Below are 11,073 nucleotides of genomic sequence, written 5' to 3'. Positions count from 1 at the left end.
AGCGAACCTCGGCGAGCGGGTTCGAGCTTTGTGCTGGCAAAGTTACCGCCGGAGGAAGAGGTGGAAGCCCGGTGGTAATACCTGTTCCCCGTCTCGCTCCGGCAGCGTAAACGAAACTCAGAAAAATAGGAGACAAAGGGGAAAGGAAAGCGGACACAAAGGACAGCTATGGAACGAGGATGAGGGACTCCTGGAGGGGTTGAAATGAAGAAAAAAAAACAGCCGGTGAGAGGAAGAGAAAGAGAGAGAGAGAGAGAAAGAGGGAACAGGTGGGGATGATGGAGAGAAGAGAGAGAGAGAGAGAGAGAGACAGAGGAAAAATAAGCAACACACGGTAGGTCAGCCTTGGTTGTCGGCGGTTGGCGAATTGGTCGGGTTGCCATGGAGAACGCCGAGGTATTCCCTGGATTCGGGTCCGCCCCAACGGGAAACCCCCATTCGGGAAATTCGTGGCGTCACCGAAGCCGACGCGATGCCGAAGGTTTAGCCCGGCTCGGCTAATCGATTCTGCTACCAATCAGCGCCCGCGCTGTTCCCTCCTCGTTCTCTCCGGCGAGGCTGTTCACCCACCCACCCCTCGGCAACCCTCCCTCTCGACCCTTCTTTCTACCCTCTTCACCCACCTTCCAACCCTGTCCACCCCCGCCGTCTCCTGCCCACCATCACCTTGTCTCCACCTACACGTGTCCTTCGCGCTACCACTTAGCTACCAGGCCAGCCGTCTGATCCCTCTGTGTACGGTTATTACCACCGGATAGCAGTCGGCTGCTTGATAGAGGCAACCGGGCCTGAGTGCCCGCCAATCGACGCTTTAACCCCTTTCTCGGTATTTCCCTTGTTTAAGGGGAAAGTAACGTGCAGCCTCGTTGAAAAGGGGGATGAGAGGTTTTTCGGTAATAGTTGTCAGTAATTAAGAAAGATCGACGCATTTGTCCACGCGCTATTTTCGTTTTCGCTCGTGCCCACCGATCGACGCTTTAACCCCTTTCTCGGTATTTCCCTTGTTTAACCCCTTGCCGTACTTTGACGAGTCCGACTCGTCATGAAAATTTCTAATAATAACTTATTGAGTATACATGTTATTCTGTCCACTAAAATTTGAATAAAATTCTAATTTCTTGTCATCAATATTTAAGCATTCCAGTAAATTTAGGCACACGATAAGCATAAATTTTCTTTCCCTTCTAAGAATTTATGATAATCGAAAAATTTCTAATCGCAGCAACTACGAAGAGAATGGTATGTTAAGGGGTTAAAGGGAAAGTAACGTGCAGCCTCGTTGAAAAGGGGGGATGAGAGGTTTTTCGGTAATAGTTGTCAGTAATTAAGAAAGATCGACGCCTTTTTGTCCACGCGCTATTTTCGTTTTCGCTCGTGACGCGAATGCTTTGAGAGGATCTCGTTCGGGGATGATACTTCACACCAGGGGTTTTTCGGATTTTTGTGTTTCATTTTCACCGAAATTGAGAGCAGGATGCAGAGAACTGGAAAAGAAGGAACTAAAGTAATCATCATGGCTGCGGTTTTGGGAACGAGCGAAATCTAACTGGTTCCGCCTTCGCGGAGATTCGTGAGATTTTGCTTCTCTCTCTCTTTGCTTTTAATTATAATTATTGGTCAAACCAGAGATAATATTTCCGTTGAGTTTTCCAACTTATGTTGATATGGAATATTTTATATAACGTCTGTTGAATTCTCAATTGTTATTAAATTTTATAATTGTTAGTTTATTATTAGATCATTCATTTTTTAATGTCTCTGGCACAAGTTATTTATCATTCCTCCCGGTGTCTTCCAAAAGTAGTGATTTAACCCTTTCGGTCACGTAAATATGAAAACTTAATTTGAACAATTAATCTCAAAAAGTTATAAAATAGTCTGTTTAATTGTTCCGACGATTTTCATTTTTAGCAATTCAGATTATAAAAATAAATACAATATTTATATCTATAAACAGACAGCAGTGCGTCATAGGTAATGGCTGCCACTAAGAATGGTATAGTTTAGTTTTAGTTTTTATGGTAGTAGTTTCTTATATTAGTGTGGAAATTTGTTTACCAATATTTTTCTATTCTTACAAGCTACAAATAGATTTTCATGAGATTCTAAAAAATTGAGCATATCTTACTTTTGAATAAACCAATTGTAATATATATAATAATAATAAATAATAATATAAATATATATATAATATATAATATATACATAATAAATAATAATAATAATGTAATATATATATAATAATAAACCAAAAGTAAAGGTCAAAAGTATCACATTATTCTCGTAATCTAATATAGCTATTTACAACATACCTAACACATATGTTATCAATAATAATTCAGATAAAAGTTTGTATGCAATTAAAAAAGTATGTACATACCGAATCTTCGAAACAGAACTGATTTTCATTTGTTGAAAAATCTCAACGAAGACATGTTCAATTTTATTGCAAACACTTCCACGAAAAGACTATATGCTTAATTACAAGTTCAGACTAGTAAAACAAATTCAAAAAACAACTAAACTATTAATTGTATCAAAAAATATTTCAACAAGAGCACTCCAGTGCGTACGTTTGAAATTCTTAATGGCACCTAAGATGGCGCTACCGTCTGGCTTCGTACATACAACCCACAAGTACCAAATATTTCTAGTTACAAAAGATAACAATTTTTCTCATAGGACCCTAGAAACATACTTTTGAAGTATTGGTAGATAGCAAAGAAAAAATGTTCTCAAGTTTACCAAATCAAAAATTTTCTACAACGTGGAACTCGGAAAAAACAATTGACATTGGTAAACAATTGGAATGTTTATTCAGATGACTTTCAGAACACATTTGTAATAAGGATAAAAATACATGTATACGTAATATCTAGGCTCTGGAGTTTGGAGAAAGCACGTTCTCAGTTAACGACCACGCCTGGAAACCTTGCTAATCTGATCTTTATTCTATATCTTGCGACCTATAAAAGAATTTAAAATATTATTTGACGTGAAGTTTCACATTTCTACAAGGTCCTTGTTAGTGTATGTATTTTCAATCAGGAAGACAGCCGATATGAGTACAAAACATTTGGCAGCCGGTAAGATAGTGTTACTACAAAATTCGAAATCCGCGTAAGTGAAAAGAATCTTTCTTTAAAAAGATTGTTGTTCCAGGATCTGTTGCCCCTCCCCTTAAACCTGGAAAAATACGTTTATACAGTATGCGATTTTGCCCGTATGCGCAAAGAATTCATCTAGTCCTGGATGCAAAAAAGATACCGTATGTAAATAAACCTAATAGTCGACTTTTACTTATTTTTATTACTACAAGCTGTAACTCGAATAGCTTATTAATTTTACCTTATAGTATATCTTGTGAATACTTATCATATAAGTACTATTTATTTGTATTGTTTTTCTTTTAACTTGTTATTATTTCTTTACAGATATGATGTTGTTTATGTTAATCTAATGAGTAAACCTGAATGGTTACTACAAAAAAGCCCTTATGGTAAAGTTCCTTGTATAGAGCTGGATGGAGGGGAAACATTGTATGAAAGCCTTATCATTGCTGACTATTTGGATGAAGCATATCCCCAAAACAAACTTTATCCAAACAATCCTCTGGCAAAAGCCAAAGATAAATTACTGATTGATAAATTCAATTCTGTTATAAGTACTATTTATAAAGTACATATACTTTAATATAGAATTTTTTCAACGTATTGTGTAACATGCAGTAAGTAATTTATTGATTTTAGCTATATCTGAATGCATCTACAGGATGTGACATGTTTGAGGAGGCATTAACTGGTCTGGAACTGTTTGAAAAAGAACTTGCAGTCAGAAAAACAGTTTTCTTTGGTGGTCAGTCCCCTGGAATGTTGGACTTCATGATTTGGCCATGGTGGGAAAGAGCAGATGTACTTAAAGTTTTACGAGGAGAACAATACGGTATACCTCGAGGTCGTTTTAAAAAACTGGTATGTTGTGATTTTACTTTAACATTTTAACATAAAATTATGGTCATCAAATGACCAATCATTTTAAAAATATTTATTTACAATTGCAGTTGGAATGGAGATCTGCCATGAAAGAAAATCCAGCAGTTAAAAATAGTTACTTAAGTACTGAACTACATGCTAAATATACACAAAGTCGTCTTGCTGGAACACCTCAATATGACTTAATTACTGCATAATTAAAAATGGTTCAACAGATAACAGTCACAAAATATACAGAGATGTTGCAATGAGAGAACTAATATAAAGAATGTATTTCTGTTCCTAACTTTTATATGGTAAATATATCTATTATGCTTTATACAAAAAGATGAAAATTATGTTTGTGTACAAGAGCTTAGAAGAAATATATTTTCGTTGTAAAAAATATCTGAAATATTATAATTATTTATGTAAATATAAGGAAATATTTATTAATTAATACAATTTTGCTTTTGTTAATATCAAATTTAATTTTCATGAGATTAAAATTTTGTGAATTATATCGTGGTTTTACAAAATTACATTTGTCATAAAATTATATGTATATTAAAATCAATACTTGTTTGACAGAATTCATAACATAATACTAAAACATTTCACAGTTATATATATAAACGATAATGTTTAACAATATATGTACATCTTATAGTAAATGTCGATATAATCATAGCTATCGATAAGCAAAAAGTGGAAAAATGAAGTAAATACAAGGATTGAAGATTAAAAGTGCGAATGAGTTGTATAAGTACTACTTAAAAAATGATTTAATTTGTAGTGCTCGTCATATTATACATAGAACAAAAGTCTTTTCTGCCGTTTCACTCGTCATCTCATACATACATATATTTATAGTAGTTTCTGTTAACTTAAATAAAATTACTTCACTTTCTCGCTTATGTTATTTCCTCTTTCACATATAGATAAAATTAAATCTGAAACACGAAATACAGTATGTATTTAAAAAATTAAATTATAAATTCAGCCGTATATTTTTAATTACCTGCAAAGTGACTGTGGTAAAGAGGAGATAATGGGTCCGTATCCTTGAGAATTGTCATACAACTCGAATAACGGTGCGGCGACTAGTTTATAATTTTTTGGTACAGCGAATAAAGCTAAAAGATAACAAAGGTTACAACAGCAATCAATTAATTTACTACGAAAATTAAGCATGCTCAAGAGAGTGGAAATTACCTTTCTCTTGTAACTGTACAAGGAACAACCTTTTGTGTTCCTTTGGTTTGGTGATATGTGGCGGTACATAGGGATATTGAGGAGGTTCAAAATTGGGTCTCCACCAGTTTCCTATGGTATCTTCTATCACCCACTCTTGTTTGACTCCATCTTGACGTCCAAATGTCTAAAAATTAATTTAATATTAAACTATATTTCATTTCAGTTATACTACACTTTCATATATGTTTGATGTACGCGTTTAAAACACATCCTTCTTCGTTCAGTCCACTAAGAACATGGTTACACAATTTTATTATATATTTAAAACAACTATATAATCTTATTAAGATCGTTAACATTTAACCTCGTCAACGATTCCCTATATGTTCCTATTACTTTTGCACAATCGATAATATAAGCCAAAAGTATTTATTAAAATACTTTCGACTTTTTTGCTTACAGATACCTAATTGAATGAAACAGCTGTTGTACATAAATACATCATTTTAATAAGAATCTTGTGAAATGCATAAAGACTTGAAAACTACCTATATTGATCACACCAGGAAAAGCCATAGTCCTGTACGATTCAATTAATAAGTTCTAGCGAGAATTTTTAGTACTATCTATAATTTCATACAATTTTCCCTTTCGTTATTTGTTTCACAGATCACAACAAAAAGTTAATAACAATCTGTACAATACAATCTTCTTGTTATAATATTACAATCTTCGTGGTTTGCTTCTTTCATATTTGAACTAACACATATAACGAGCGAAATAAGAACAATGTTCTTAGCTAACCATGGCCCTTATACAAGGTAATAAGTTACAATTTTTTTATGGCTACGAACATTGAAGTGTCCGGGCATGCAGCACACTAAAGTGTATATCCTAATGTAATAAATTAAAAAGTCCCTATTTTGAGCTACAGGCCCGGTTACATAAGTTCTACAAACATTTTTAGGATTGGTATAATAAGTTCATAAACAGTGTTACAATCTAACATATCAAAATGTCACTCCTAGCTACCTCATAAGGTAGCATTAGGCGTCGTGCTAACTGTTACCTCTGTAAGGAGCCGTTTTAGGCCCTCTACCTCGTCTTCTCCTGCATTTAGTTCTCCACCAGGTCTACAAATGCAAAAAGAAAAAAAAACAGAACAAATTTTTCATATGCCAATGAATATTAATGAAAACAGTTAATTGGAAGAGTAAATTGTACTCACAACTTGAAGAATGTTGTTCCTAATTGTAGAAGGAGGACATGTGGTAATCCATGTTCATGTACCAATAGAACTCCTTCTACACTGCGGCGCATTCCAATCTTGTCGAATTCATCTCTCATTCGCTGAAACCTTGCTGGCACTGACGGATCTTTCTCGAAGAGTGGCTCTTTTGTTCCAAATGTATAGTTTGTCAAAGGATATCTATGATAAATGAGTTGTATTTTTGTGTTAGGTTCTTATATGTTTAATAGAATCCTTCAGTAACTAAATCCAGTTTCTTCAACACTATTTCCACAAAAAGTATTACAGTATATAATCATAAAGATTATGCAGATACTCACTATGGATCGGATATTTTGAGCATGTAACTTTTCCTCTGGTAAGTTTCTATCAACTTCCATATTCGATATAAAATGAAAAATATTATTTTTCATGCAAGCAAGAAGAATAATGTACAAATTGATGGTATAAAAATCATTACTTTTATCTGACAATCTTCACATTTAAAAATGTATGTACATCAAATTAAAAACACATGTAATAAAATTGTAAACAGGTATTGATAAAACATTTACCTGTAAAATTTACAAAGCTTGGATATAAATACAATGTTCAACAAGGTTCAACAAAGTATCATATAACAAGTAAAACAGAACATCGTATCAAGTAATTGCAAAATTTAATGTAGAAACCACATACATTGTGGTCACTTAACAATAAAGTACAAAATATCAATTGCAACTGATATATACACATTAGTGTAGTACTTATAGTATTAGGTGTTACATTAGCAATAAACTTCTTTTACTAAACATATTTGTGTTTCCTTTTAAAGTACTTAATACTTATGTTTATATTGCTATTATATTGTAAATTTATAATTTCTTTCTCACACGTGTGATGTGATAATAGGTACATTTTGCATACTCTATATCAATATTAAATTCTGATATTTTTAATGCTACGCAATCATAAATACTTGCATGTCAAAATGTAAATACTCTGTTAATATTCTTATAGCTATGTTGTTGGCTCTTTACATCATCTAAATTAAGAAAGTGCATTGTAATGTTTTCATAGGTACATAGTACATATCGATTACATTCTTCACTGGTTAGTTGAATATATATAAAACATTACAAATAGCGCATAAATACAAGATATAAATCCCAAAGTGCATATATGCTTTTTTATATTAGGTTTGTCTTATATGTTCTAAAACAACAAACTTTCATTTCATAAGAAGTTTAAAACATTCTCAAACATTTATGTGCATTATATGATTTCTTAGATTAAGAAACAGACATAATCATGGAATGAAACAAATACATTCATAATAGCGTAAGTACAAAGTATTTTATAATGGAAGTTTCACTTTACATAAACTGCATGTAGCCAATTTATGAATAAAAAAAATACAGACAGGTTTCATTGGAAGAATTACAGGTTGCATAATTCTTAGAACGCAACAATATGATTTGGATCATTATTTTGTACATTTTTTCTTTTACACAGGGCATCAAAGTAATTTATATTACAGAAGTAAAAGTAATGAACAGTGACAATTCAGGTACGCATTACAAAATAACAGTCACTGTTTAACATCTATCACGATGATCATGAGAAATAACAAAAAGTATTTTGTACGCAAATATACATTTAATGTATAAAAGAGGCCAATGTACCTGGTACACAATGGCTACTACTTTTATAAATTCATTAGTAATGGGTACGTACAAAAAAATGTAATGTTATAATAGAAATGAAATTTTCTTCAGTTTCTTAGTAATCAGAACTTAGTATAGTTCAAATATAATATACCCCATGTAAATGGAGCACAGAGGGTATAATTTTAATCTATTTTTGGAAATTTTAAGCAAACGTTAATAGTTCTCGTTCAATAAATGGTATTGCGATATTTAAAAAATAATGATACGAAAATATAAGCACACATACTAATCAAAATTTTTAATATAATAAAACAGTTGGTTATGTCGTGTTATGGCGCGTGAAGGTAAATCGTTAAATTGAATTAGCATTGGATATAATCAAGTCGACCGCTGCTTAAAATTTCCATAGTTACTTAACAAAAAGGTGAACAGCCGTCTCATGGTTGTACCATGTAAGATGCATTGAAAGGTGTTAGGAACATAATTTTAATTGCTAGCGTCTCTTAACCGGCCATAGTTGTGTTCTACAGGAGAGGCAGTCAAAACATTAACTCTAAAAAATAATGTAATTAAGTCACATATTGATTATCACTTACAAATTAACTGTCCTGTTGATAGTTACAGACTGGTTCTGTAGCACTTTCCCTTCAAACGAACTGTTACTTGCTCTCCTCGGCCAGCCACTTCCCTTAACTTGAGTTGTTGCCATCGCCATTTTTCTCCTCGTTCGCTCTGCAAACTCAACGATCCAGGTTCTACCCGCGCAACCGAAGCACTTCTTGTCTTCTCCAATACCCTGACACTGTTTTGCGAGCTAAACAGTGTTGCCAGATAGTGAATTTACAGTAGTGTCTCGGAATACTGAGCTGGAATGAGCGATGACGGAGGCAAAGCGCCCAGAAATATGAGTGTGGGTATAGACACTTCGTTTCTCTGATTGGTTGACGCTTCACAGATAAGCAGTGCTGCCCTCATAGTTTTAGACAAAGAGAGGAAATGACGAGTAACCAAGAGAGCATACATCAACAACCCCAAGCGCGCGCGCGCGAAACAAATCACGGACGGCCAATGTAGTTTGTTTGACTTTACCATTCCTGCGAATTCACTCTAGTCGCGCATCTATTTCCCTGGTGCTTCATCTGAAATACACAGCGTGATATTCGACTTGTACTTTTCTCCCACAGTCCAACATATTTGCGAACGATTTGAAACGACGACCATTTCTACAATTATTAAAATTTTCGAAAATCCGTAAGCTACATTCGTAGCTAATGATTTCTAGCTTATGAATCTACAAAATTTTGTTAATTTAGCTGTCCCTTCACTTGTCAACTGGAACGGCTCGGAATCAATGCTCTACTTTGCGGAAAGGATTTTCAAAAGCTTCGAATAATTCCGCAATTTTATACGACTTTTACTTTCAGAAATTTGAAAAACAAAACTGAAACTTACATTCATATTCTTTTAGAAAGAGAAAAGATCGAAAATCTTAGAGGGCAAATAGTACAAGTCGAATATCGCGCCACGTGTTTCAGATGGGCCGCCAGTTGTACGGATGCGCGAAGAGAGTGAAACGGCAAGTACAGTAAAGTGAAACGGCCTAGGTCTGTCGTTCGCGCGGATACTTACGCATAGGGCCCTCTGGTTTCTTTCCGTCTCTCTCGATCATCTCCCGTTCTCTTTTTGTAGCAACTGCGCGGACCTGGATGCGCATTAAAATGGTGGGAATAAGAATGCTTACTATGGTGAGACATGACTGTAATGTGTTGACGAACGATAGTAGCTCACGCTGTCAGCAGATGTCGCTTTCTGTTTCAATTGCAGATTCTTGAATTAATCAAATTCGGTGCAGAATGTAGAAATTATTGGTAATTTACATAAAAAGATAAATTAAAATATTAAAGAAATACATACTCATACAAGATTGCAAAGTTTCGTTATAATATATACGAATTTTCCATTAATGACATTGTAAATTGTCCTTTCACAACCGTTGCTCAAATATTTCTCCCGGAAAATTTTTATTAATTCAACGTTGACAATTAAACTTCTTATTGCATTATACACCTCTACTGAGAACGACACTACATATTTTGATAAGAAAACCATTACTTTGGATCCATCAATTCACAAATCTTCTCGACGTCGAAGGAATTTAAATCTTTTTGCCGCTATTAAATGTTTCTACCATTTATCATTTAACTCAATGTACTATTAAACATTTAATTTTTCGCTACAGTGACCGTTGGTTAATTGAGACATCGATTTTGAAGTCTACTACATATTGAAAGTCCTTAAACTGAAAATCTGCGCGTTATGGCGATATTAATACATAAAATTGCAAACTTGTTCCTTCTTTTCATTACACTTTTCGATAAAATGTCAATAATAATTTACTATTTGTGTACACGGTTTAATAACATACATTTCTAATGATTATATAATCTGCGAATTCTCATTTTGAATCGCTTTAATTCTTTTCTCACGAATTCGGTTATAAACATAGAAATAAGCAAGATCTTCGAAAAATTTTGACACGTAGGAACTTCGTAAAAATGTCGCATCTTTGGACTCCATCGCTTTTAAACGTGTTCGCAGCCGGTGACGCAATATTGCGCGTTCGAATCAACGGTAGATAGATAACGTTGACGCATTATTATTTTTCCTGCTAATCGATATCTCACATACTTACAAGTTTGATATTAAACCGGTTTAAACAGCCATCGAACGAATTGAAATTAATCTCGCAGAGTAACTTCACTTAATAATAATAATAATAATAATAACGTCGCTTACCTTGGACCAAGTACGATTCATGATATGTACAAAAATCTTTCTTGCATCGTTCGAGTAGTTTAGTTACTTTGGTCATCGTTCGTGTTATAACAATGCACGCACTAATAATAAACTAATATCGAAGCAATAGAAGAACATCGGCCAATAATCTATTAAAATCTTGAGTCATCGCGTAACAAGTCTGTCGTAAGACCAGAGGCCATTGTTATCG

The 11,073-nt window shown here is 34.0% G+C and overlaps 2 protein-coding genes across 5 annotated transcripts; one reads left to right on the top strand and one right to left on the bottom strand.

Moving 5' to 3' along the window:
- The first annotated feature begins 2,712 nt into the window (after positions 1–2,712).
- On the top strand, positions 2,713–5,897 carry LOC117221474 (pyrimidodiazepine synthase). Of its 4 annotated transcripts, none has more exons than XM_076523013.1 (6): positions 2,713–2,796; positions 2,880–3,086; positions 3,163–3,268; positions 3,435–3,678; positions 3,750–3,971; positions 4,061–4,379. In XM_076523013.1, the coding sequence occupies exons 2-6, from the start codon at positions 3,062–3,064 to the stop codon at positions 4,187–4,189; spliced, it is 726 nt and encodes a 241-aa protein (XP_076379128.1). In that variant the 5' UTR covers positions 2,713–2,796; positions 2,880–3,061; the 3' UTR covers positions 4,190–4,379. The 4 variants fall into 4 exon arrangements, 2 of the variants coding, with proteins under 2 accessions (XP_076379128.1, XP_033328381.1); XR_013033710.1 differs by lacking the exon at positions 2,713–2,796 and adding an exon at positions 5,631–5,897 and having other exon boundaries at positions 2,837–3,086; positions 4,061–4,288; XR_013033709.1 differs by lacking the exon at positions 2,713–2,796 and adding an exon at positions 4,563–4,888 and having other exon boundaries at positions 2,837–3,086; positions 4,061–4,288.
- Positions 4,730–8,932, bottom strand: LOC117221490 (cleavage and polyadenylation specificity factor subunit 5). Its single transcript, XM_076523035.1, has 6 exons — positions 8,663–8,932; positions 6,397–6,597; positions 6,238–6,301; positions 5,187–5,352; positions 4,993–5,107; positions 4,730–4,924 (listed from the first exon to the last, which is right to left on the bottom strand). The coding sequence occupies exons 1-6, from the start codon at positions 8,779–8,781 to the stop codon at positions 4,903–4,905; spliced, it is 687 nt and encodes a 228-aa protein (XP_076379150.1). The 5' UTR covers positions 8,782–8,932; the 3' UTR covers positions 4,730–4,902.
- Between the last annotated feature and the right edge of the window lie 2,141 nt (positions 8,933–11,073).

This window comes from Megalopta genalis, chromosome 1 (genome assembly GCF_051020955.1).
Source record: "Megalopta genalis isolate 19385.01 chromosome 1, iyMegGena1_principal, whole genome shotgun sequence".
Lineage (NCBI taxonomy): Eukaryota > Metazoa > Arthropoda > Insecta > Hymenoptera > Halictidae > Megalopta > Megalopta genalis.
The sequence above is the reverse complement of the archived record's forward strand: the minus strand, read 5'-3'. Positions and strand labels throughout refer to the sequence as shown.

Coding starts and splice junctions, on each gene's coding strand:
- LOC117221474 (XM_076523013.1), top strand. CDS start 3,062: ATGAGTACAAAACATTTGGCAGCCG. Junction 3,087..3,162: donor TACAAAACATTTGGCAGCCG/GTAAGATAGTGT, acceptor TTGTTGTTCCAG/GATCTGTTGCCCCTCCCCTT. Junction 3,269..3,434: donor CTGGATGCAAAAAAGATACC/GTATGTAAATAA, acceptor ATTTCTTTACAG/ATATGATGTTGTTTATGTTA.
- LOC117221490 (XM_076523035.1), bottom strand. CDS start 8,781: ATGGCGATGGCAACAACTCAAGTTAAGGGAAGTGGCTGGCCGAGGAGA. Junction 5,108..5,186: donor TGTACAGTTACAAGAGAAAG/GTAATTTCCACT, acceptor GTTATCTTTTAG/CTTTATTCGCTGTACCAAAA. Junction 4,925..4,992: donor TTACCACAGTCACTTTGCAG/GTAATTAAAAAT, acceptor TTCGTGTTTCAG/ATTTAATTTTATCTATATGT.